The following is a 25917-nucleotide window of genomic DNA, read 5'->3' as shown; positions in this document are numbered from 1 at the left end:
TCAGCGTAATCGTGTTAATTATCGCCCGGTAATCGAACTCCGGTCCCTCCCCTCGGCTTTTAAACGAAATTAACATTGGACGCGTTGTCTTGATATTATGTGAAAGAAATAAAGATTGAAAAACAAAATGATAGCTATCCCGTTTTGTACGTTTTAAGTATATCTTCTATCTATACTAATAAATGGAGAGCCCGTTTTTTATTCGGTTTTACTGCGAAAACTTATGAAACGATCAGAATAATACATATACAATGATATGTTTGAAAAAGATGGACGGACAGAGGTCGCTAGTGTAAAGCAAATGAATAATCAAATATCTATAAAATACACAAAATATCGTCTGTTCCTACGGTAAGCAACATAATACTTGTGTTATAGGTTGCAGCCGAGCTTAATAAAAAATAGCTTATTTCAAAATCATATTATGCAATGTATTAATAGTTAAAATTTATTGTAACGCATAATCTGGAGCTATGTTATTGTGTCAGTTTCTTTTTAATATATATATATATACATTTTAAATTTATTTAACTATTAAAAGAGAAATGAAAGAGTATTTAAATAATAATACAACATATTTGTAGGTGACATTAGATATGGAGATTATAACAAGTTTAAGGTACAAATATTATTTTCATATTAAATATATAATAATTGAATACTTTATTGCTAGACATTTTAAGCCTTTAAATTCTAGAATTTCGGGAAGTGGCGTAAAAATATAAGGTAATAAAAAAGTAAGAAAAAAATACAAAATAGATAAAATAAATACAGTATAAAACATGGTAACTCTATCAGAAATCAATATTACAATTTGAATATAAAGTAACGTTTAAGAGCAAACAAAACTTACCATCGGAAATGTTTTGTCAAAACCGTAATTTTACCTTACTTGCTACTTTTTACCTGTCACATAAGCCCGATTAGGAGTGTAAAAAGCAACGTAGCTAGAAATTGCATGTCCATTTCAATCAATCTCGTTTGTCTACAATTAACGGGGCTGCGCTCACTGACTATTCAAAGTTGAGCTGTAAAAGTTGGGATACTTATTCTTTTTTTTTCAAAAAACAATATCTATGCGGTACACGGATAAGAAAAGGCTATTTATTTATGAGGATAAATTTCTACGAAAAATATATGTGGATAAAAGTAATTCAAATATTCTATCGTTAATATCATTTATAGTATAATTATGTTTAACATTGTCATACAAAAATCCTAAATTTAAAAATTAAGAAAGGTTAAATAAATATTTAAAACTATAGAATAAAATAATGTGTAATGGCTCGTTGGAAATAAAGCAAATTAATGAAAGTGGAAAAACTACACAAGTTTCCATATTAATAACAAAGTTCTTCGTTACATTGCTACCTTATAAATACGTAATATAATTTATTTGATATGAACCTACTTTTGATTATGTTAGTTATTCTGTTAAAGAAATTAAGAACCCATTAGCTACTAAGTGCTAAATTGTGGTGCAACCATGTATTGTGATTGTGAATGTTAACCAACTGGGGACCAAATTCACTACAAACAAAAAATTACACGAATTATCGGCGTTATAACGTCCCTAGAAAAAGCAATATACAAACTTATACGGTACAAAATTATACGTAAAAAAAATAAATAAAAAATATCATTACAGCCTATACAGTCCACTGCTGGACATAGGCCTCCACAAGTTTACGCCAAAAATAACGTGAACTCGTGTGTTTTGCCCATAGTCACCACGCTGGGCAGGCGGGTTGGTGACCGCAGGGCTGGCTTTGTCGCACCGAAGACGCTGCTGCCCGTCTTCGGCCTGTGTATTTGAAAGCCAGCGTTGGATGGTTATCCCGCCATCGGTCGGCTTCTTAAGTTCCAAGGTGGTTGTGGAACCTTGTTATCCCTTAGTCGCCTCTTACGACACCCACGGGAAGAGAGGGGGTGGCTAAATTCTTTAGTGCCGTAGCCACACAGCACAAATAATAAATATAAAATGGTTCAAATAAAAGTCATCCAGAATAAGCCCGCGCGTGACATCGTGATTGCGATCGCAGGCGGACGCAGACGAAGTTGACGCGCAGTTTTCTGCCCGCGGTTTTCTAATCCGAGACCGAATTTTGTTCACGTTTTACTCACTGAGAGCAGTTTATTTCATTGACAAGATCACTAGCTGCTACATTTTAGAAAATGTCATGTTTATTAGTTATTAACTTTATGTAATTTTTTATCGCAATTTAAATATTAAGAAACTAAATGTTTGTTTTAGATAATAAACAATTGATGTACATGGCTATAAATGAACATGTAAATAAAATCTAACATACATTACACCAAAACTAAAGAAGCACGGTAACGGGCCAGTTAGTATTATATATTTTTTTTATAGGTATATTTTTAAAACTAAACTTTACGTATAAAACCTCTCAAATCCAATTATCTTTATAGTGTTATATGTGTAACTTATCTATGGGCTAAATTATGATGTCAATCTGTTACGTCAACTTGATTTCTCAATAATCATTCTACGTTTTGTATTGCAAATTTAAAGTGTCTAAAATTTACAAAGTATATCCTTAAAAGTATAATATAAAATAATTTAAAAAAATTAAACATCGTTCCAAGAATACGCATTTATTATTTATAAATATAAACTGTATTATTATACAGTTATATATAATATATATTAGTGTATTCATTCAGTAATATTTTAGTGTATTCAAATTTATATTAACTTGCTAGAAATTTGTATATAATATGAGTTATTCTCAAAAAAGTGTTAGTATATTTAATAAAAATGGTATCACGAGCAGTGATAATTCCTCAGAACAATCAGAAAAGGTCATGAAAAAAACCGACAGTTGTACTCAAACAAGGCCGGTACGGCGTAGAAAAAGTGCTTTGGCACAGAGTGAGTTAATACACTTAAAATTAAATAAAATTATTACAGCGTAGTATCTCAGTCAAGTTGACAACGGTAAATTGTAAGTTAACTACGGTATATTATTTTATTAATAAAGATAATAAGACTTAGGAACAATACTATAATACCTAATACAATTTAGATAGAAGAGAGGAGCAATAATTGTAGAAACGGGTGAAACCGCATTAACGAGTAGTATCGTATATTTAAAGACCAGATATTTTTTTCTTTATAGAACAGCGCGTATCAAGTGCCATAATTCAAAGATGCTTAGGTAAAAATATTAAACGAATCACTCCATCCGAACGTCCAAGAAGAAGAAAAAGTAAGAATTTAACTAATATTCAAATTCTAATATAAATAAATAAAAAACTTTACAAGTCTTTCTTTACTCTTAGTTCTGTTAATGGATTGGAAAAGATTCCATAAACTCGATGTTATATACTCATTTATGGATGAATTAGAAAAGGATTTTCCTGCGATTTGCACAGTTTACGTCATTGGAAAATCGGTGGAAGGTAGAGATATTAAGGTAACTGACATTTTGCAGTCTAAATACATTATCATTAAGTTCAATTTTTACCTGTTTTTGCAAAGGAAAGCTATTTTTATTACTACAATTCTATTTATAGCAATATTTTGTTCACGATTACCATAACTTTCCTTAAGCCTAAAATATATAATGTGGACATCCAGCCACTTTATCAATTTTATGGATCTATTAACAACCCTTAGTGGGCTATGACATCAATATATTCTGAATATTCAGACTATACTTAATTTTAACAAAAAGGATTAAATCGGAGTACATATTAGTAAATCCTTGTACTCCATAAATTAGTAAAGCGTTACTAAGTATATATTTAAATTTCATCATTTCTTTGCATAAAACCATATCGCCTAGTTTAATCAAAAAATAAATTAAATAGACATTCTGTTCTAGATGATAAAAATTTCGAACAGTAACGCAAGTAACGATGCAGTGTGGCTTGACGGGTCCATACATTCACGAGAGTGGATTACCACAGCAGTTGTCACTTACCTGGCCGACTTCATAGTCAGAAACTTTCAGAAAATATCAACCTCCATTACTAATAAAGATTGGTAATGTATATTATTAATGAAATGTAAATGTTTGAGCACGAAAAACTTTTTAAATGAAATTGGATTTTTTTTAAAAAATACTCAACGTATTACCATTCTAACATCCTAAATAAACTAGTATATATAATATTTAGTTTCAGAAAAAAAATTCTAACGGACTTCACTGTACTATTTTTTTTATATATTTTTTTTTTTATTCATTTAAAATTTTTACGGATGAAACGACGTTTTGCTGGAACGGCAACGTTTTTGTTGATGGCGCTGGAACGGAAATCTAAAGCTTTAGATTTGTATAAATATAAACGAGATTTAAAAATTAGTTTGCCAAAGAAGTTTCACTTCTGACATGTGTTACCTGCAGTTATTTACATCAATCATCATCAAAAATAATTAAAAATATTAAGAAATTAAATGTAATAACTACTTACAGGTAAAAACCACATGTTAAAAATAAAGACAAACATTAAAACTATATAATTATCAAACTTAAATAATTAAACATAATCAGAAATCGAAACAAAAATTAACAACACTACGATAGGAATAGATGGAGTCACCGAGAAAGTCAACCAAGTTACTAAAGCTGTTTATAAATTTAGAGAATCGTGATACAAGGAAACTAGAGCCGAGAACAGGTCTTCTAAGAGAGGAGCATAGGGTTTTTTTTAATTGTTTGTGGACACAGAGCCTAAATACTATAACAAATTTAGACAAGCAATTTCATTGTTAATGATTTTGTAGGCAAACATTGCATCTATTAGTTCCCTACATTTCCCTAATGCGATTAGACCAAAATACATAAGTCCTGTAAGTAGTTATTTTTCTTGTCTTTCCTTCGGAAAACGCAAGATGCTACACAGATCGTTTTTGTATTTGCTCCAAACGTAAAGAATGTATACAGTAATGAGGACGCCAAACCACACTACAATATTCCAAAATGCTATGGACTAAAGATATAAATAATAATATTTTGGAATTTCAACGTTTGAGGTCTTTAGTATACCTGAGTACAAATCCCAACATTTTAGAAGCATTGTTAATATAAGAAACAAAAGAAAATTTACTTTTGTTTTCTATCAATAATTGCTTATCTATTATGGTATCCTAATCATCGTTAGAATAGTGATAATTACATTGTTGTCACAGACGAATTCGAAAGAGAAGTGCTTGGATTCACTCTTATTAAATTTCAAGGTACATAGTGCCTGTATTGAATCCAGACGGCTACGTGTACACACATACGCGTGATCGTATGTGGCGAAAGAACCGGGGACGACACGGCGACGAATCTGTTGGAGTGGATCTCAATAGGAATTTTAGGTTATTTCGTATAATTTAGTAGATATCTCCTAAAATAACTAAGTGTATGTAAGTTTGCTAAGTTTGAGAGTGCTTTTGGTGATTCTTCTCAACACAATGTACATTCCGAATCGGTGATAGCTTCATGTACCTATTCCAAAATTACGTCACTAGAGACTTATCTTATTATAATTTGTGAAATGATGATTCAAAGGTATCTTGAAGCTTGTATGTGTGTTGTATGTCTTTTAAGTAGTATAAAATACTACATAAAAGTACTCTTAAGTAAACTCGAATGATTAATACTACATTTTTTATTCTGGACTGATATGTAATTATTTCAACAGTTTTGGCTGGGGAAACAATGGAGAAGAAGGTTCATCAGAAGTGCCAAATAATGTCTTTTATAGAGGTCCTGCACCCTTTTCAGAACCGGAATCAACTGCCGTTCGAGTATATTATCTATATATTTAAAAAAAAAAATTACATTTCGTAGAAGCGTACGAATCAGTTAAAAATGCTTCTTTTTTCAGGATACTGTAGTAAGCGCTCCAACGCCATTCAAAGTGTTCCTCTCGTTTCATAGCTATTACGAACTGATCATATTCCCGTGGGGATACAAGACGGACCCGTGTCCAGACTACCTACGTCTATTAGAAGGAGGCGCGATAATGGCAAGGGTAACATGCTCACGTAAGAAACTAGTAGATTAGTTTAACATTTAATTTTATGTCTGTAACAAAGGTGGCAAGTTGTCATATTTGTGTAGATTCTGCAATTTTGAGGATTAAAAAAGGATATATCTTACTATAAAATACAAATAAATGCTGCAATTTTGAAATGAAAACTTTTGTGTATTGTTGTGATGGATTACATCTTAGGAAAATCTGTATTTTACAGGCTATATATGAAAACAGCGGTATTATATATAAAGTGGGAAGCACGAAAGACTTGACGTACTACGCCTGCGGTACAAGTACGGATTGGAGTTACGCGATAGCAAAAATTCCATACTCGTACATGATTGAACTGAGAAGTAAAAAATACAAATTTAAGTTACCGAAAGAACAAATAATCGAAACTTGTTACGAAATCTGGGCAGCAGTGCAGGCTCTGATGAAGTTTGTAGATCAACCAACTCAAAATACGAAAACCCAATCCAAGTCCTACTCTTTTCCCCTATGAGGGTGACATATTCAGTGTATGAATAAACCCTCTATAAATAAATAAAGATTTAAAAAAAAAAGTCCTACTCGTAACTAAAGAACTTTTTTACAAGTGATCAGAAAAAATAATAAAATATATTCGTTTTTTTTCTATATTTTAAAATATAACAATGTACATAATGTATATGATATATGTAATATATGATACTGTAACAGAGTTAACAATTTTTATTATAAAACAGGGAACAGTTTAAACATTTCTTTTTATCAACGAATTCAGCTAATGCTTTCACACAATTTAGAATTTCCTTGCAACAGTCTAAAATTTCCTCTTTAGGTAATAGAAACTTGTGTTGTCTGCTCCTTAATTCTATAAGGTAAGAAAAAGGAATACGTGCTGTTCCATAGCTCCAGTCAATACTCGTTCCTGTTGCGGAGTACATTAAATCCTTGAAGTTACCAACTTTATACATACGGCCATTCACATTATAAATAGCCTGAAAAGTATGTCCATAGTTAAAAAAAATTTCTTTGTTATCACACAAAAAAATCGACTTCAATTTACATCGACAAGTAATAAAATAAAAACATAACGTAGGTAGTCGAAAAATAATCAGTTAAATACGCATCATTATGAATAACTCAAGTACTCGCCAGATATCACACCACACAACATACTCTGTAAAATTTCTCGTTTAAAAAAAGAATCATCAAAATCAAATTGAAAACCTCTCCTTTATTTGAAGTCGGTTAGAAATATAAAAAGTGAATCTCATATTTACGTGTTTTATACTTACTTTGGCCATGAGTGTTGCTCCTTCAAGTAAATTGACATAGTCTGCACAAGGGTCCGCCGAGAAACACCAAGGAAACGTTATCACTTCACTATGCGAATGGAATGTTAAGAATATCTTAAAACGAGTTCCAGAGTATAAAATGAAATCCTGTAATCAAAGACGAATAGAACATTTTATACGTCATAATTATAAGTAATGAGTAATCTATGTAAGTGTTAGTTCCATATAGCACACCTTGATAGCAGCTGTTTCTGGTTCAGAGAATGGTTCGGAACCTCGATAGTTAATATGACTGGGATCGTCAGAAGTATGCTCTAGCCCACCACGTCCCCAGGAATATCTACGTCAAAAATATATAATATAAAATATACTAATTATATTGTAAAAATGTATCCTTTTACGGTTTTGCCACAATAAGAAAGCGTTTCTGTCGAATGCATATTGTGATCCTGCGAAGTAATTTTTGATTCGGTAAAAATTTTACGAAGAAAATATTTTTAATGCAAAAAAAATATCAAAAAAATATAACTAAGTAAGCTATCTTACGGCGGTCTGATAATAATTACTAACGAAATACCCAAAATTTCTATTAAGATCCACACCAAAAATCGTGCCTCCAACACGAGCTCTGTTCTTTCGCCACATGCGTTCGCTACTATATGAGAAGTGGTAACCGTCAGGGTTCACAACAGGAAGAAAATACCTGGAAACATCGAATATTGTTTATTATTTTACTTATTAATGTTAGACTTTGTAGTAATTTTTTCCTTTTACTTGCCAATCTTTATTTGTTATGTATTCTGGAAGATTATCCAAATTTCGAGCAAACTGATCGGCAATATAAGCTACAACCGAAATAGTTATCCATTCGCGAGCATGTATTCCACCGTCTATCCATACACCGGTATTACCAGCATTACTATTGGAAATTTTTAACATCTGCAAACAACTAACAATGTTTTAATATCTTCATTTTTAAACTCTGTTGAATATAAAAAATAGTTGCATCTCCCGGTTTTAACCATGTAATTTTTGTATAACTATGTGAATGTTAAAATAAAAGTAAATTGTGTTACTCTAGATCTCCAACTATCCATCTACCAAGTTTCATTTAAATCAGTTCAATAGTTTTGAGTGAAACAGTAACAAACATCCATCTTATCTTTACAAACATTCACATTAATATTGTTAGTATTCTAGTAGTTACAAACCTTTATATCTCTTCCTTCCACGGATTGGCCTATAGATGAAACAGTGCACGATGATGGATATTGCACCTCTAAGCTATCCATGAAATTGTAAATTACGTTAAGAGGATAAAAATCTTTCCAGTCAAAACGTTCTAAAACGTACGATAAAATTAGTTTTGAAGAGTGTATGTAATTGAAAGTACATGTATTATAAGGATTCAGACAAAAAAGACGCTGAGTTCTTTACAGTTGTGATTGGTTATATGTCGGAATAGTATTGGTTACTATACAAGAATAAGAACTAAGTAGAAAATTTGTAACTTGAAAATAAGAAAATGTTTTGGGTATTATTGGTATAGTACGTAGTGTAGCATGTATAAGTAAATTATGGTTGTTTACTGGGTGACTTTGGTCTTGGTCCAAGTATATTGATCGGACTCTTATTTCTCGGTCCTTCGGTTGTAACTTCAAATTCAATGTCTCGATCACGAAGAAGTTTTTCTAACTGCATTTTTCTATTTGCATCAACCATAACATCCATACCATTGGATCCTTCTTTACAGATATTTATAGCTAAAAAAAAGTTCTCTGATAATATTCGAGTCAACATTATGAAATTAAGTAGATAGAAATTACTTTTCAGTTTCTACATATATATATAATTATATATATTTTTTGATTTTGTAAAAGAAACCTACAGCCTTTGTTATCTAAATTTTTCAAAAATAGCTTTTGTCCTTCTTTTACGCATTTTACTTCCCATATTTGATATCTACTTCCCTTTCGTGCCACTTTCGCGTAATTTTATGCAATATTTTTGAGGAGATTTTTTGTTACTTTAAATGATTACAAAAATTTTAATACACTTGACAGTTTAACATTTACATTGATATACCATAGCCTAATAGAATTGAGTTTGTATTGCTGAATGTCATTTTTCTTATGCTAGGTTATCTACGGAAGGTAAATCAAAGAATTACCGTTTTCACCAAAGCTTTTTTTCTTTGAAATATTTGTAGATTTTCCAATTGAACACACACACTAGATTTTTTAATTGAAAAAGACTATTATTTATACTGTTGGCATATTTTTCAACAACTTTACTATTACAAAAAGAAATTGAGTATCAATGTTATGAAAGTAATTATTTCTATGTTCCTATAAGTATATGAGAATTTAGCGGTCAAAAACTCTTCAGTCGCAAAAACTAAGGTAAACAATAGCCATGTAATCAAGAAGGTTCAAAGAGCTAAGGCGCTAAGAGCCGCGCCACTCGCTCGATAATTAGATGTAATCAGATATTTTCAGTAAATGCCTCGCCCTCGCCTATGCACTCCCTTTTAATGAAAAAACCTAACCATTGGTAAAAGTAAACTTTCTCGTGTTTATCTCGCTGAGTGAGTTGATTTTAGAGGAATATGTGTCGAATTATCATAGCAATGATATTAAAATACTTTTGACTGAAGTAGGGCACAGCAGGAAATTTCCTGCTCGAAATATGGAGCAGCCCGACTGGAGTAGTACTTCCTTACAGAAGAATACAGCTAAATAATACTTATTCCAAGCAGTGTTGTGCTCCTTTCGATGAGTAAGATAACCAGAGTACCTGTGATGCTTCTAGTGTTGCAGGCGTCTATAAGCTACGGTAATCGCTTACCACCAGGTAAGTCGTATGCTTGTTTGTCGACCTAATTATACTTAAAAAAATATTTGGTACATATAGAAAGACAGCATTGTTTCTAATTATATATGTATAATAATGTAAAATATATCTTAAACCAAACCTTTTCCAGCTTCTCAAATGACTGCTGAAGTAGGTTTACTGATATTCTATTTAAAGAAGTAACAAACTGATTTCAATGGAAACGTGTATAAAAGTGCGAGTAATTTTGAAGTATTGAAAGAAATTCCGTACCTCAATTTTCTACAAAATGAGTTCGACACTATATACTTTTGCTATATTATCAGATGAGCTCAATGTATGTACTTTTTCAACTTAGAAAGTGAGTGTTTCTTTTAAAAAAACACCCATTCGATACATATGCACATAATTATTAATTAATTATTCAATTTTTTTACAAGGGTTTAACATTTTTTTGTTCATAAAAATCAACCTTGTTATATCCTTTGGTTATTTCAATACTTTATAAATCTTAACATTTTTAACTCAACATCAGTTTAAAAAAATACGTTGTACGTACTCGTAATAGTCCAAATAAAGTTCAAAAAGAACAAAATAATTAAGTTTCGGATAAACAAATTTTGACTCGGTTTAAGAATACAATAATAGTGAAATAAGAACAGTAGTAGGGGTTGGTCTCATGGTAACCCGCTAACCAGACGGCGGTCCCCAAACGCCCCCACCCAAATGTCGCCTCGACTTCGTCTTACACGCGTTTATCTTTTTAATTGCGCCTCCAGCCTCCCTCTAGCTTGTTACTCGCTTGTTAGATTTATCGGGATCCCTTTATAGTTATTTTATTTTTGCTTTAAATTTTACTTCTAAAAGTATCTTGAATCTTTTTTTTTAATTTAAACTATAATACAAAAATATTGTAATATATTTATTTTATAATGTACTTTAATAGGAAAAATATCCCTGTAGTTAATTTTACATTTATTATTTCCACGATTTGCTATAATTAAAAAATTTAATTTTATTTATGGCCTTCTCCAACAATGTGACATTTCCAGAATTAATTACAGCTATACGAACAGATGTTGTCATTCAACGTAGAAATTGAAATACAGTGTCAAAATTACGTCATAACAGCACCAGTCCACAACATAATGTTTGCATAATTTTAATAAAAACCTTAGAAAATAGAATCTATTATTATGAAATAGCTTAAAATTCCCAGTAAGATGCAAACATTCGGGGAAATCTTCCAATATTTCTAATAGTAACAAAACTATACCCCGAACTATTTATATTCACAATCTTTAATTTTTAATCTCTGGAATTATTAATTATTAAAGTATTTCAACAATGCATTCTTCAAACGATCATTATAGCAATTTATACAAATATCCAACAATTGATATGAATTGTTTATACAACTATATTTACATTGATGAAGACAATCGTGGTAATCAAACTGATACTGATTTTATTAATGATACTGATCAACATTTAGATGATAAAATTATTAATAATGAAATAAAATGTGTAAGTAGCAAATCAAATGCAAAAGAAGGTATGATACCAAAGGTATATGTAAAAGAAGCAACACTTGAGGAAATACGACTAAAAACAATAGATAAGAATGAGTATGAAAAATGGAACAAGGGAGTAGGTACGTAGTAGAAGAAAATTTAGTTGATTGCCTCCCTAACCTCACAATTTCAATAAAAGTCCACATCGTACAACCCTGTTTTTAATAGATCAAGTGTAAATTTTTCTTTTAGAGCAAAAGGTTGAGAAACCTAAACGAATGAATTGGAAAGAGTATCATCGTCTAAGCGTGATCCATTCGTTCTTAGATGATCTCGAATATGATTATCCTTCAATATGCACTGTGGGAGTTATTGGTAGCTCTCTTGAAGGCAGAAATTTGAAGGTAGAGAACGGGCAAGATTAGTTTCTAATATTTTTTGATAATAAACTAATAAAACAATTTTTATGTTATTTACCTTTGAAACGAAATAAGTCATGTATCAATATGGATAATAACTGTAAATACATCTAGTATCTTCTAAGTTTCCATCTAAGTTTAAATTATTTTTTATACCAATGATAGATTCTCAAGGTATCGAACAGTGATGCAAGCAATGCCGCAGTATGGATGGACGCTGGAATTCACGCGCGCGAATGGATCGCACCCGCTGTCGCCACGTACATTTCTGATCACATTGTGCGAAATTTCTCGACTCTACCATCTAGTATCACTAACAAAGATTGGTAACTCGTATTATATTTATATAATTATGTTAAGTATAATTTTTCGATTATAATTAAGAGCTCATACCTAACAAATTTCATTTGTTTTATTTATACTTTTATTTTTTTATTATCGAACTCAACTTTATCTGTCCGATATATTTGTATTTGCAATCTGAAAAATTAAAATATGCTAATTTTCTTCAAGTTACTGATAGGACTACTCGGGACTTTCTCAGCAAGAGTTGAAGCAGACCTTAAAAAGAAAAAAATTATTAGGGAAGTAGATTTTTTCTAAACGTTATAATCACAAGCTGCATTAAGCACTAGGAAATATTTATGCTACAACTTCTCGTAGCGCTACAATAAATATGTGCATGTGTGCTTATAAAACGAAACCCGGGTGAAATCGCAAAGGGCGCAAGTAATGTCAAAAATGTTCTTTATAGTTGTGTGACGTGTACTGTGTATATTAAATTCGTATAAGGTACGAATGTAATACTTGCACATTGCGTTTTTTATATACATAATTTTTTTTTTTATTTTAATCACCATGATATTTTTTTTTTTGCCAAATCCACATAAAATACTTGACGCAATTTTAATTATTTAAATGTTACACAATATGCAATTTCAATAATAGGTAAATACGTCGAAACAATTCATTGTACAAACGTCGTTTAAAACTTAATAACCTTAATAAAATATGAACAAAAGCCAAATTTTTAAACATTAATTATCTAGATAGGCGGGACTCATATAATAATAACCTGGTATAATAACAATATCTCAATTCGCAGGTATTTTCATCCGGTCGTTAATCCCGACGGCTACGAATATTCGCACACCGTGGATCGTATGTGGCGCAAAAATAGGGCTTGGCATGCTGGCCGGTGTGTTGGTGTCGATCTTAACAGAAACTTTAGGTGATTTTAAAAATATAATAAATAATAAATAGATAGAAATGATTGTGTTTAACTTTTGTTTTTACTTTTTATTTGATTGATACAGCAATTAATAATTGATAACAATTTAATTCGTAAATTAAGTTAAGTTTTATTTTCTTATGGCCATTACTTTGCTTCTATGGCTTTCGTGTTCTCGCGTGTGCCATGCGTTCGCAATGCTATCCAACACAAAAATAATTTTTCAATTCGAAACAGTAGTATCTTATCATCTGAGATAAGTGTATTACAAAAAACAAACAAACAAACAAACTTTTCAACCTTATAATATTGGTATAGATATAAATAATACGTATGTAAATAAATAGTTTTGGGTCGGGAGTGGGACCCACAACCCTCGGCAAAGCAAAGTCACTGCAAATTGCGCCAACAGACGAGTTAATGAAAAAAAGATCTGTAAAATAAATTACTCATACGCATTACAGTTATGGTTGGGGAGGTAAAGGGTCATCGGAAAACCCTACCAACGCTTTCTATCGAGGGCCGAAACCATTTTCAGAACCCGAATCATGCGCTCTCAGGGTATGATTTTTATTCTACTGTAATCTTAGCATTTAAATTCCTAGTGCAGAGTAAAAGCCCTGTTTTATTTTGTTTGTACTATCATAAATGCTCAGCGTACGATGAAGATTTGTACGACTTACATAAAAATTTGTCCTGAACGGGAATCAAACTTACATCACATATTAACATACAGGACCTGGGTGACCGAGCTTAGCTCGGTATTTTTAGTAAATCGTGTTTTTTGAATTACATATTGATAAAATATGAATAATATTTTTCGATTTTATTTTTTTTAGAAAAAAAAAGAAAAAAAAAAACGTTGTTCGATCTGGAAAACCTGAGAATTCGAACCATGATATTTTCGGCCGAGCGCGATCGACCGATTTCCCCTGAGCTACTACAACTTTATTGACAGATGCGAAATTTACCTTCTTATTCTAACGATATTGTAGCCATTTTTTCATTGCCTAAAAACAGGGATAAAACGACATTTTCTAAAAATGAATCCTAGCTAGATTTATTTATCTCCCCCGTAATCCCCTGCATACTAAATTTCATGAAAATCGTTGGAGCCGTTTCCGAGATTCAGATTATATAGATATATATATACAAGAATTGCTCGTTTAATAGTATTAACATACATAAACATCGTCTGTTGTTTGGTTTTATTTAGCGATGATTCAGACAAAACGATTTTATTGATTTTACTCACACTTAGGATGTAGATATTTAAAAGTGTCGAATAACATTCTCAACTATGGAAGACAGTATACAACAAAATCAGACATCGATGTGTGCCTAACCGCAGCGGAGCGCGGTGGATTTAGTTCTGGCCATTTTCCTACATGGTGAAAGCCTATGCCCAGCAATTGGATGTTACAGGCTTAATCATATATCTGAAAAGTTAGCCATCTATGCAATAAAGTTCATTATATAAATACAGGTAAATGTAAATCCGACGTCATTTAGCTGTAATGTTCCGTTGATACCGAAATCGTGTCATCGGCGCTGGACGCAGAGATTAAACTGCAAACAGGTTTTAGTCGTAAATCAATTTCACTGCAACGGTTTTATAACATTCTGTTGGATTTAATTAATTTACTTACTTATAACACTACGGTTTTATAATATACGTTACCTGGTCCATTGACGACAACGTTACGTTATTAATATTATTACCAATTTAAGTTTTATCGAAAATGTATTCATATTTTATGATTTTTAACCGACTTCAAAAAAAGGAGGAGGTTACTCAATTCGACCGTATATATATATATTTTTTAACCGACTTCCAAAAAAGGAGGAGGTTCTCAATTCGACTGTAATTTTTTTTTTTTTTTATGTATGTTACATCAGAACTTTTGACCGGGTAGACCGATTTCGACAAATTTTGTTTTACTCGAAAGGTGGTGTATGTTAATTGGTCCCATTTAAATTTATTTGAGATCTAACAACTACTTTTTGAGTTATATCTAATAATGCGTTTTTACTTGACGCTTTTTTCGTCGACCTACGTTATATTATACCGCATAACTTTCTACTGGATGTACCGATTTTGATAATTCTTTTTTTGTTGGAAAGGGAATATCTCTAGTTTGGTACCGTGATAAGGAAACCAGGATCTGATGATGGGATCCCAGAGAAATCGAGGGAAACTCTCGAAAATTCGTAATAACTTTTTACTGGGTGTACCGATTTTGATAATTTTTAATTTAATCGAAAGCTGATGTTTACCATGTGGTCACATATAAATTTTATCGAGATCTGATAATCTCGATCGATTTTCTGAGTAATCTTTGATAACGCGTAGTTACTTGACTATTTTTTCCTCGATCTACGTTGTATTACTCGTCGATGTAATTGAAGTCGGTTTTTTTTTTAATGTATGTTCGAGCATAACTCCGTCGTTTATGAACCGATTTTGATAATTCTTTTTTTTTGGAAAGGAGATATTCCTAGTTTAGTATCATGATAAGGAAACCAGGATCTGATGATGGGATCCTTGAAGAATCGAGGGAAACTCTCGAATTTCCGCATAACTTTTTACTGGGTGTACCGATTTTGATGATTTTTAATTTAATTGAAAGCCGATGTTTATCGTGTGGTGGTGTGTGGTTAAACTGAGGTAGGGCACAGCAGGAATTTCCTGCTCAAAGTATGGAGCAGCCCGACTGGGGTAATACCTCGACCTTACAGAAGATCGAAGCTAAATAATACTGTTTTCAAGCAGTATTGTGTTCCTGTTGGTGAGTAAGGTGACCAGAGCTCCTGCGGGGATTGGGGATTGGGTCGGCAACGCGCTTGCGATGCTTCTGGTGTTGCAGGCGTCTATAAGCTACGGTAATCTCTTACCATCAGGTGAGCCGTCCGCTTGTTTGCCGAACTAGTGATATAAAAAAAGGTCACATTTAAATTTCATCGAGATCTGATTACAACTTTTGGAGTAATCTCTGATAATGCATATTTACTTGACTATTTTTTCGTCTACCTACGTTGTAATACTTCTCGATATAATTGAAGTCGGTTTTTCGTCGTTTGCCTGCAAACACAATTATTTCGTTTAACTTTAATTTTTATAAGTTCATTATTTATATATACGCTTCGATCATACGAATAAAGAGAAACATAGTTTTTGTGTATGTAAAACTGTCAGCCGACCTAACTTTTACAACATTTTACAAGTTTTCATTTTTTTTTTTTCAATATATAAATATATACAAACTTTGTCCTGATAGTATCGAACACAAAAATAAAATCAAATTTTTTCATCAATCAATTCATCATCATCAATTTTTTTTATTCATTTTATTTATATATTTTCCAGCAATACGAAAGATTTAAATCGATTAGAAATCGATGGACCTTTTATTGTAGGTATTCGCTTTATATTCATAACCTTATACTTACACCACCTTTTTAATTATTATTCATTGTATAAACAACATCCAGATTAGTATAAAATAAGTCCCACCAAGTTAATAAATATATAGGTAGAATATATAATAAGACTCTAACCGTATATTATTAAAGTAAAGAAAATAACAAATATGACTATTTCAAACTACTTGAACCCCGAGGTTTCACCTGCGTTACTTCCGATTTTGTTGGGATAAAAAGTAATCGTTGTGTTAATCTGAATTTTCAAGTACGTACAGAGTTCACTCAATTCTGTTCAGTAGTATTTGCGTAAAAGAATAACAATTACAAAACCATCAAATTAAACAAACTTTCACATTTATACTGTTAGCAGAATAATGAAAAAAAAGATATCTATTTTAATTAATACGACTAATACGTGAAGCAAAAACTTTGTACCCCTTTATACGAAAATTGGGCAGACGGAGGACACTGAACTTTCGTACACTTATAGTTTATATAGAGAAGGAGTGCAAAATGCTAATATTTTTTTTTAATTCTAAATAAAAATATATTAAATCAATAAAAAAAGCGTTACACACATTACGATGTATTTGACACACACACACGCATGTTATACTCTTTTGTTTATTGTCAAAGACTGTAGTCAAATTGAAAAATTAAAAAAAAGGTTCTTTATGTTCATTATTTTTTTGTTTTCTTTAATTTAAAATTTTAACTACGGTCGAATTTCGACCTCTGGGCGACCACTAGTATATATAAATATTGAAGAGTTTTTCACTTATTTCAGGACATACTATCGGAATCCGGTATTCCATTCAAGGTGTACATCACACTGCACAGCTACGGACAAGTCATTTTATTTCCTTTCGCGTATCGGGATGAACTCTGTCCCGATTACGTGCGCTTACTCGAAGGAGCTACAGTCATGTCGAAGGTTATCTACAAGTTCAACTGCTTGTTAATTTTATTACCTTATATTTCCCTTTTTCAAAATATTACATGCTTTTATATTACACTGAAACATTGCTTAGAACTTGAAAGATCTAGTAATTATTTTATACCAAGAAGAAACTGTAAATGTTGTATAAATACTCGTATGTATCATAATTGTTGTGTTTAGTAATAAACGATAAATGTTGAATTTTTTTATCCGAAATTAGACAGATTTGGTAAAAAAAGTATGTTTGTGTTCCCAATTAATAAAAAAATCAATTTTTATCTATTTGGAATTAAAGCAATATTTAGTCATATACCATGTACGACGCGTTGGCACAGCGGTCACAGCACTGATTGTTACGCTTGCGGCTGCGGGTTCGATCCCCGCTCACGACAGATATTTGTATTGGCCATATAGATTTTTATTGTGGTCTGGGTGTTTGTGCTTGTGTATTGTGTGAGTATCAGGACCCCCGACACAGCGTTTATTTATTTATTTATTCTTAAGTAAATTTTTATAACAAAGGGAATATCAAATTATAGAAAAAATACATTTCCTAGGCTATTTATGAAACCAGTGGCAACACATACAAGGTAGGAATCTCGAGAGACGTCATGTATGGAGCGGCTGGCACGAGTAATGACTGGAGCTACGGCCGAGCCCACATTCCGTACTGTTATTTAATAGAGCTCAGAAGTAAAAAACATAGATTCAAACTACCCGAGGAAGAAATAGAGGAAACTGCAAGAGAAATACTAAATTGTATTAAAGCACTGATGGAGTTTGTCGACCAAAATTCTGTGAAAGATAACAAATTTTCATATCCTTGATGTTTAAATAATTATTTAGTGTATCAGATCGATTGTGATGCGGTTAGAGAATAAACTATTTGTATAGTACCAGTTGATTTCCTTGTAAAATTTTATCTTAAAATTCTTAACTTAACATCAAATACACATTCTCAATTTTATTTCTTGTTGGTCGAACACAATAGTGCATCGCATTTGAATGTTTACTTACGTAATCCGTTCTTATCTCTTAAGATGCCTATTATTTCATGATCACTATTTTTCTCCGTTCTGTTATGTTCCGTAAAAAAAGTATTATTAAATAAATAAAATAAAAACAATACAATTTTAATTAATCTTAAATTACAAAGAGATATATTGTAATATATTAAAATAATATAATATATTATAAACATAGATGAAGTAAAAAAAAGTAGATAATGCGCGGCCTATGTTGTTACTGAAGTCACAAAACTCGGCTCCTTCAAGTAAACACACGCGCTCACGCACACATATGCATCAAACTACGCTCATTTTCGTTAGTATCTCACGGAGCCTCGTACAGTAACTTTGCCTTCAAAATGCCGTTCTTATGTAATTAAATGGTGCAAAAACAATACCAAAGTGAATAAAAAGTCTCAAGAAATATCGTTTCACACGTAAGTACATACAAAACTTTATATTTCTTGTTATTCCAAAATAATATTGAGGTTATTCGGAACTTATAATTTCGATGTCCCGAAATGACATACCGAGGGAGTGTTACCAGTAATTTTTATTTCCATTAGCCCAAAATGCGGGTAAGTAAATTGTAGGCAATCATAGAAAAATAAAGTAGAAAGTGGACATCATTATTGTGTTTTTTTTTTATCGTGTGATTTTATGTTTTATTTAAATTGAAGTCAATATGAATTTTTAACTCGTTTGTGTCTGTTTAAATTTGTGAATTAACTACTCATATTATACTATTAAATATCATGATTTTAGGTTTCCAACGAATATTTTAATAGGAGATAGATAGAATAGGTAGATGCTATACGACTGAGCCGAAATGAACTATAACGACAGCCATCCTCATCTAATGTGGTTTGTTCAAACCATTTTGATAAAGCTGACATGTACGGTACAAAACGTGGACTTGGCAGAGTACCATCACGTATATACTACTACGTATTTTAATGTTGTATTTTTTGTTCTAGGACCTACCGGATGAGTCTAAAATCAGTCAATAACCAAGATTCAATCTTTAATACACCTAGAAAACATAAACGTAGAGAAAAGTTAAAAAGACAGGAACTTTATTTAAAAAAAAATTAAATCATACAGCAAAGAGTTAGACGTCTTTAAAACAGGAACTTGCCCTTCAGAGAAATCATCAATTACTTAAAAACACAATTTTCATTGACACAGATTTATATAATTCATTAAATCAAAACATGGCTGCAATAGATTTATTTAACAATTTGAAGCGAAAAAAGGAGTAAATATATTTAAAACTATAAACAGGTTTTTATTTTCGCATACCCATTTTACCTATATTAAATTAATTGTTTAATAAAAATTTTAGGGACTTTTTTTAAAAAGTGTCAACACTTCACTCACTCACACATATTTAAAAAAGTCGCTTCACTTTTTTGTTCTAAGTGCGTTATCTATATTTTTTACTTGATCTATGATTATAAATAAAAACTCAGATCAACTCTTTTCTTTTCTGGGCTTAGAATGTCAAACTACTATTGATTGCTACGCTAAGCACGTCAAAAGTCAAAATTTCATGTGTATTACGGTAACTTAACATTTTATTTTTAAAATATAGTATATTAATTTTTTATTCCATAATAATAAAACTATCAAAGTGGCACCGATTTACAAGAAGTCCCAAGTATGGGAATTAAGATTAACAAATGACGGACAAAGATATTTCGTTAAATCCTTGGACACTGCAGGAGGTATAAAAATACGTTAAAAAATATTATAAACTTGTTCAAAAATATAATCAAAACATAATTTATTCAAGTAGATTTCGACACTTTTGATTTCTTATTTTACAAATAATTATTCTATAGTTCTTCTTATGTTAATTACGGTTAATGTGAAGATAACGATGATTCAAAATGTACATTTTGAATGTAGATTTAGCTATAAATACTTTCTAATCCATTCATTTTACTTGAACAAAACAAATGTTAATTTTTTAATTGTTTAATCACTTCTCCTTCTAAAGGTTAAATTTAAATTCCCGTTTCTTAGACAACCAATTTTAATTGAAATGTTAATTAGGTTCATATTAATGTTGTAAGTACCTACATATGTATTAATATTGACGACCACTCTGGTGTAGTGGTGCGCTTACCGTTCTAGCGCCTACATACTTGCGGTCGCGGGTTTCATTTCAGCTCGGATTGAATATTTGTTTTTGACAAAATATTTATTTCCAGTCTGAGTGTCTGTTCTTGTGGGTCTCTCCACCGTACTTCGGAGAGCACGTTAACCTGCCAGTTCCGTTTGTTATCATAGACTCATAGACACTTGATAGTGATCGTTACTCATAGTAGGGAATATATCCGCCAACCTATAGTGAAGCAACGTGGTGGATAACCGTGGTGGATCGGGATCCTTCTCCTGTATAGAGTGAGGCCTATGCCCAGCAGTGGGATCTTACAGGCTAAATCTATAATCAATAATGTTATAGCGATCAATATCTGGAAAGAGGAGCGTAGTACAATGGACATCATGGTGGAAGGGCCGCAGTCGAGTCAAGTGGCGGGGATGTTGCACGAGAGAGAAATACCGTTTGCTATAGCTATTGGAGACCTTAGTGCTATGATCGAGAAGGAACAAGACGTCAATAAAAAGGCTAGACGTAACGCTGACAGTGGTAAGTGAAGAAGGTTTACTTTGTTTTTATTTAATAGAATAATAACGTTTAAAATGACCGGAGTTGCTTAAATCTCGTTCGTAATGAATACGATTAAATTTTTATTTTTATTTTTATTTTTATTTTATAAAGTATAATGAGTCCTTGTATTAAAAATTTTGTGCATGAAAATCATTTTGAAAATTTTTAAAGGACACTTTAACCTACGAACTAAAAACGATAAAATTAAAAAGTATAATTTTCGGTCATTGTCATCGCCAAACACTACGACAAAACTACTGAACTAATTCAAATGAGACATGGCTGGATTTTAACACACTACAAACTAAAATACTGAACATTTTTTCGCCCCGAAATGATTTTCAGTGTTAAAGCACTTCACACATTCTTACAATACGGCAATTAAAATAAAATATAATATAATTAATTAAATCTCTAAACTGCTTATAGGTACCAATTGATTGACTTATTGAATGAATATTTCAATTAATACACATTTATTAACTATTAAAAATGTATTAACTGATTGTGATAATAAGAGACATATAGCATTTAAAATGCAATTAATATAATTTCAACGTTAATTCATTAACAATTAACATACAATATTTAATTCTTTTTTTATTATATATTTTTTTAAATCGGTACAATTGTTTGGATGTTATGTGTGTACATACATTTACGCGATTCATTTTTATATACATACTAGGTGACTCGGCAAACGTTGTCTTGCCGCTAAACGCCATTTAAAAATAGGCATTGGTGGTAGAAGGGTGAAATTTTAGGTTTATATGTATTTTTCAACGCCAAATCATAATAAAATAAAAAATAAATAATTTATCTAAAAATTAAAAAAAAAATTAGGAGTGTACTACCCTTACCATTTAGGGGGATGAAAAATAAATGTTGTTCGATTCTTAGACCTACCCAATTTGCATACAAAATTTCATGAGAATCGGTCAAGCCGTTTCGGAGGAGTTTAACTACAAACACCGCGACACGAGAATTTTATATATTAGATATATTATACGTTGTGATCAAGAAATAATGTGAATGCATTTTTCTTTTACATTTGTATGTTGTGATTAAAGGAACTATGGATTGGAAAAGTTATCACCGTCTGGAAGTAATCTATGCGTTTATGGACGACTTGGCGGCTCTCTATCCGTATTTATGTTCTGTAAGCGTTATTGGCAAGTCGGTGGAAGGAAGAGATTTACGGGTAACCGTTGTTCAGATTGAATTCTTAAATATATGTAATCATTTAAATTCTATATTTTTATTTATAAAAATAACATATTGTAAATGAGGAAATTCTTAATGTTTTTATTGTAATCGAAATTCAGAAAGTAATGAAATTATTTTAATACTTTTTTCTTTCTTTAATTATAAAACATTACTATTTAGTCACTGATATTATCAATTCAAAAGCAATATATATAAATGTAATAAATGAAGAGAACGCATAAAAGTGTGTCAGTTGTGTTTACATTAGCAACGTGTCTAGATGTTGAAGATATCAAACGGTGACAGTGGTAACACAGGAGTGTGGATCGACGGATCTATCCACCCCCGAGAGTGGATTAGTGCGGCAGTAGTGACGTACCTCGCAGACCAGCTCGTACGGACCTTCCACGAACAGCCAGATAGCGTCACTAATAAAGACTGGTATGGTCATTCATGTAATAATTTTTTTTTTAAATATTTCCTATAGCTAAACTTTGTTTCTATGGTTGAACACATTTGTCACATTTGTTCATGAAGTTTAGTCTAATTTATAAGTAACTCAATTTGCATATATTTCTAGTCTTACCACTCGTAACTGTGGCTTGTTTTATATCATAATCTATATATATAATAAAATGGTAGGAAAGTCAAAACTGTACATTGAATATTTTTTTTAAAGAATACTTGGGGTGTGATCTACAATCGGTACCGAAGCCAAAAATATAGTTTTTAGAATTTTTGTCTGTTTGTCTGTATGTTTGTTCGGGATAAACTCAAAAAGTACTGCATGCATACACAAATTATCACGCTATCACCTACGGGGAACGAGCAGTGAAGCTTTATTTCATCAACGCATTCTGTAACAACGTGTAATCTAACGACGTATATTTGAATGTTTTATTATGTTAATAACTATGCTATAAGCTTCATACTATAAATAAAGACATTCTTTAGTATATTTAGTATCAGCATTGCGACCATTGCACAGCGACCCACCCCGGGTTTGCACGGGTGCAATGCTGATACTAAATTTACTACAGAATGTCTTTATATACAGCTTTTTTGCCAGCGTTTGCAGTGTAATCGCAAACAAATGTGTTTATTTACGACATCGCATTAGAAACCTCTGAAAGTGTCAGTGTTCCTCTACTACATTAGGCATGTATTATACATATAAACTTTGCCCTGGAATCCTGGAATATTTATTAAAGAAAACCGGATTAAAATCCGTTGCGCAGCTTTAAAGATCTAAGCATACAGACAGCGGGAAACAACTTTGTTTTATACTATATAGTGATATATAAACAAGCGAACCGCCTCGTCCTATTTTTGACTTTTTTTTCTTTAATTTTATGCAATAAAGAGTATTTATTATTATTATTTCATATCGATAAATAATTTCAGCAATACAAAATTCTTAAACTAGCACTGCAATAAACCAAAACGAATTAAAATAAATATATTTATTAAATTAAAACCATTATTCCAGGTACATACTTCCAGTTTTGAATCCAGATGGATACGAATACACGCACACAGACGACCGCATGTGGCGTAAAAACAGAGCGCAGTATGGAGAATGTATGGGTGTAGATCTGAATAGGAATTTCAGGTACAATACTTACTATAAATCTAAAAACTTTAGCTCGTAAGACCTGATTTCGGTGTAATTAGGGTAATGTAAATAATCTCAGAATAATTTCACGATAAAAAAATGCCTATATACTCATAATTGTTAATCATCTCAAACTTAATTTTTAAGTAACAAATTGTAATATTGTTATGATTCTGATTATTATAATTAACTATTATAAGTAGGTATAAATAATTATTATTGTTCGACTGTTTATGACAGGAATTAGGCGAATACTACATATTACACATTATATACCTAATATTCGGACGAAAATAGGTGTAATCTTTATAATTTATAAATTAAATTTGTATTTACAATTTGTGAATTTTAGTTATGGTTGGGGCGAAAAAGGTGAAGAAGGTTCTTCAGAAGATCCTTGTAACATATTTTACAGAGGTCCAAAACCGTTTTCAGAACCAGAAACAGCAGCTGTCAAAGTAAGAACACTTTCTTATCTAGATAGATCTTATATTAGATCAACATTACCATTAACTCTTATATATTATATAATAAATATTTATTTTTACTGTTTTTTTACAGAAAGTGATATTAGAATCAGGGACAGATTTTAAAGTATTTCTTTCGCTTCATAGTTACGGAGAAGTTATAATATTTCCTTGGGGATATACTGCTGATCCGTGTCCCGATTATGTGGAATTGCTTGAAGGTGGTACTGCTATGGCTAAGGTAATCTGAGACTATGGTACACACGTATGAGGCAACAATCGAACGTATGACAGATCGTACCCCGCTGTCATCACATCCCATTTTCAAGTGCTAAGCTAGTAGCTAACCTATTTATGACAAGAAGTATTTTTTAGCTCTGATCTTCTCGAAGGTCCAAGTACTTCCCCAATCGGGCTACTTCTGATTTTGAACAAGATATTTCCACATCTGTTCTACCTCAGTGAAATAAATCTATCATTAATATTGTTGTAAAGACTTTCGACACTAAAACAATACTGTGTGTCAACATTTTATTGTTTATTTAAATTTAATACTTTAAAAAATGTGTGATTTATTGCAGGCTATATTTGATACCAGTGGCCATACTTACAAAGTTGGGAGTACAAAAGATCTCATGTACTACGCTGCTGGTACCAGCATTGACTGGAGTTACGCTGTAGCCAGCATCCCATACTCCTATATGATTGAACTAAGAGGAAAAACACACCGATTTCTTTTACCAAAAGAAGAAATTATTTCTACCGCCAAAGAAACAATGAGTGGAATAACTAGACTTATGGATTTCGTCGACAAAAGATGTCGAAGTACGCAGTCGTGTGTTTGTCCAAAATCATAATGACAGAAGAAAAATGATAAAATATCCCTAATAGAAAATTGTAAAACAAATATCAAGTTAATGTAATTGTATAAATTTTTTTTTTTTTGTAGTTGCCAGTATTTTTGTACTATTTTGTATACAAAACTTATTATGAAATACTATAACTTATAAAGGCATAATTTTTAATTAAATAAAATTTTAATTTATATTAAATTAATGAAAACACTCAAACAGCAATAAAAATATGCAACGTATATTTTGTTCATTATGAACGTAAAGGCCATACATTTCGCTGCGGTTTCGAATAATATGGATGCAATCCAAAAATGTATCCTCACACCACGCCATCAAACGAGCTCCAATACGCTGGTTTATTGTTTCACATCACTGGTTGCCAAAAGTTTAATTTCGATAATATTTATTTAACACATTTCCATATCGCAGAAATACAACCGATACGTTTATAGATAGTG

The 25917-nt window shown here is 31.5% G+C and overlaps 2 protein-coding genes across 2 annotated transcripts; both read left to right on the top strand.

Annotated features, from left to right (window-relative positions):
• The first annotated feature begins 3314 nt into the window (after positions 1-3314).
• LOC123660161 (inactive metallocarboxypeptidase ECM14-like) lies at positions 3315-18460 on the top strand. The gene is made up of 13 exons (XM_045595264.1): positions 3315-3440; positions 3852-4012; positions 5207-5332; positions 5659-5764; positions 5845-5991; positions 6212-6474; positions 11480-11760; positions 11873-12024; positions 12205-12365; positions 13145-13270; positions 13735-13831; positions 17481-17627; positions 18191-18460. Exons 1-13 carry the CDS (start codon positions 3315-3317, stop codon positions 18458-18460), a joined length of 2163 nt encoding a protein of 720 aa, XP_045451220.1.
• A 2682-nt stretch (positions 18461-21142) lies between these two features.
• LOC123660552 (carboxypeptidase B-like) lies at positions 21143-25530 on the top strand. Its single transcript, XM_045595609.1, has 7 exons — positions 21143-21296; positions 22388-22518; positions 22804-22964; positions 24013-24135; positions 24491-24596; positions 24700-24846; positions 25187-25530. The coding sequence occupies exons 1-7, from the start codon at positions 21143-21145 to the stop codon at positions 25460-25462; spliced, it is 1098 nt and encodes a 365-aa protein (XP_045451565.1). The 3' UTR covers positions 25463-25530.
• Positions 25531-25917: the final 387 nt, after the last annotated feature.

The sequence above is a fragment of the Melitaea cinxia genome, chromosome 15 (assembly GCF_905220565.1).
Source record: "Melitaea cinxia chromosome 15, ilMelCinx1.1, whole genome shotgun sequence".
NCBI classification, from domain to species: Eukaryota; Metazoa; Arthropoda; class Insecta; order Lepidoptera; family Nymphalidae; genus Melitaea; species Melitaea cinxia.
Note: the sequence above shows the minus strand (reverse complement) of the source record. Positions and strands in the feature narration are given on the sequence as shown.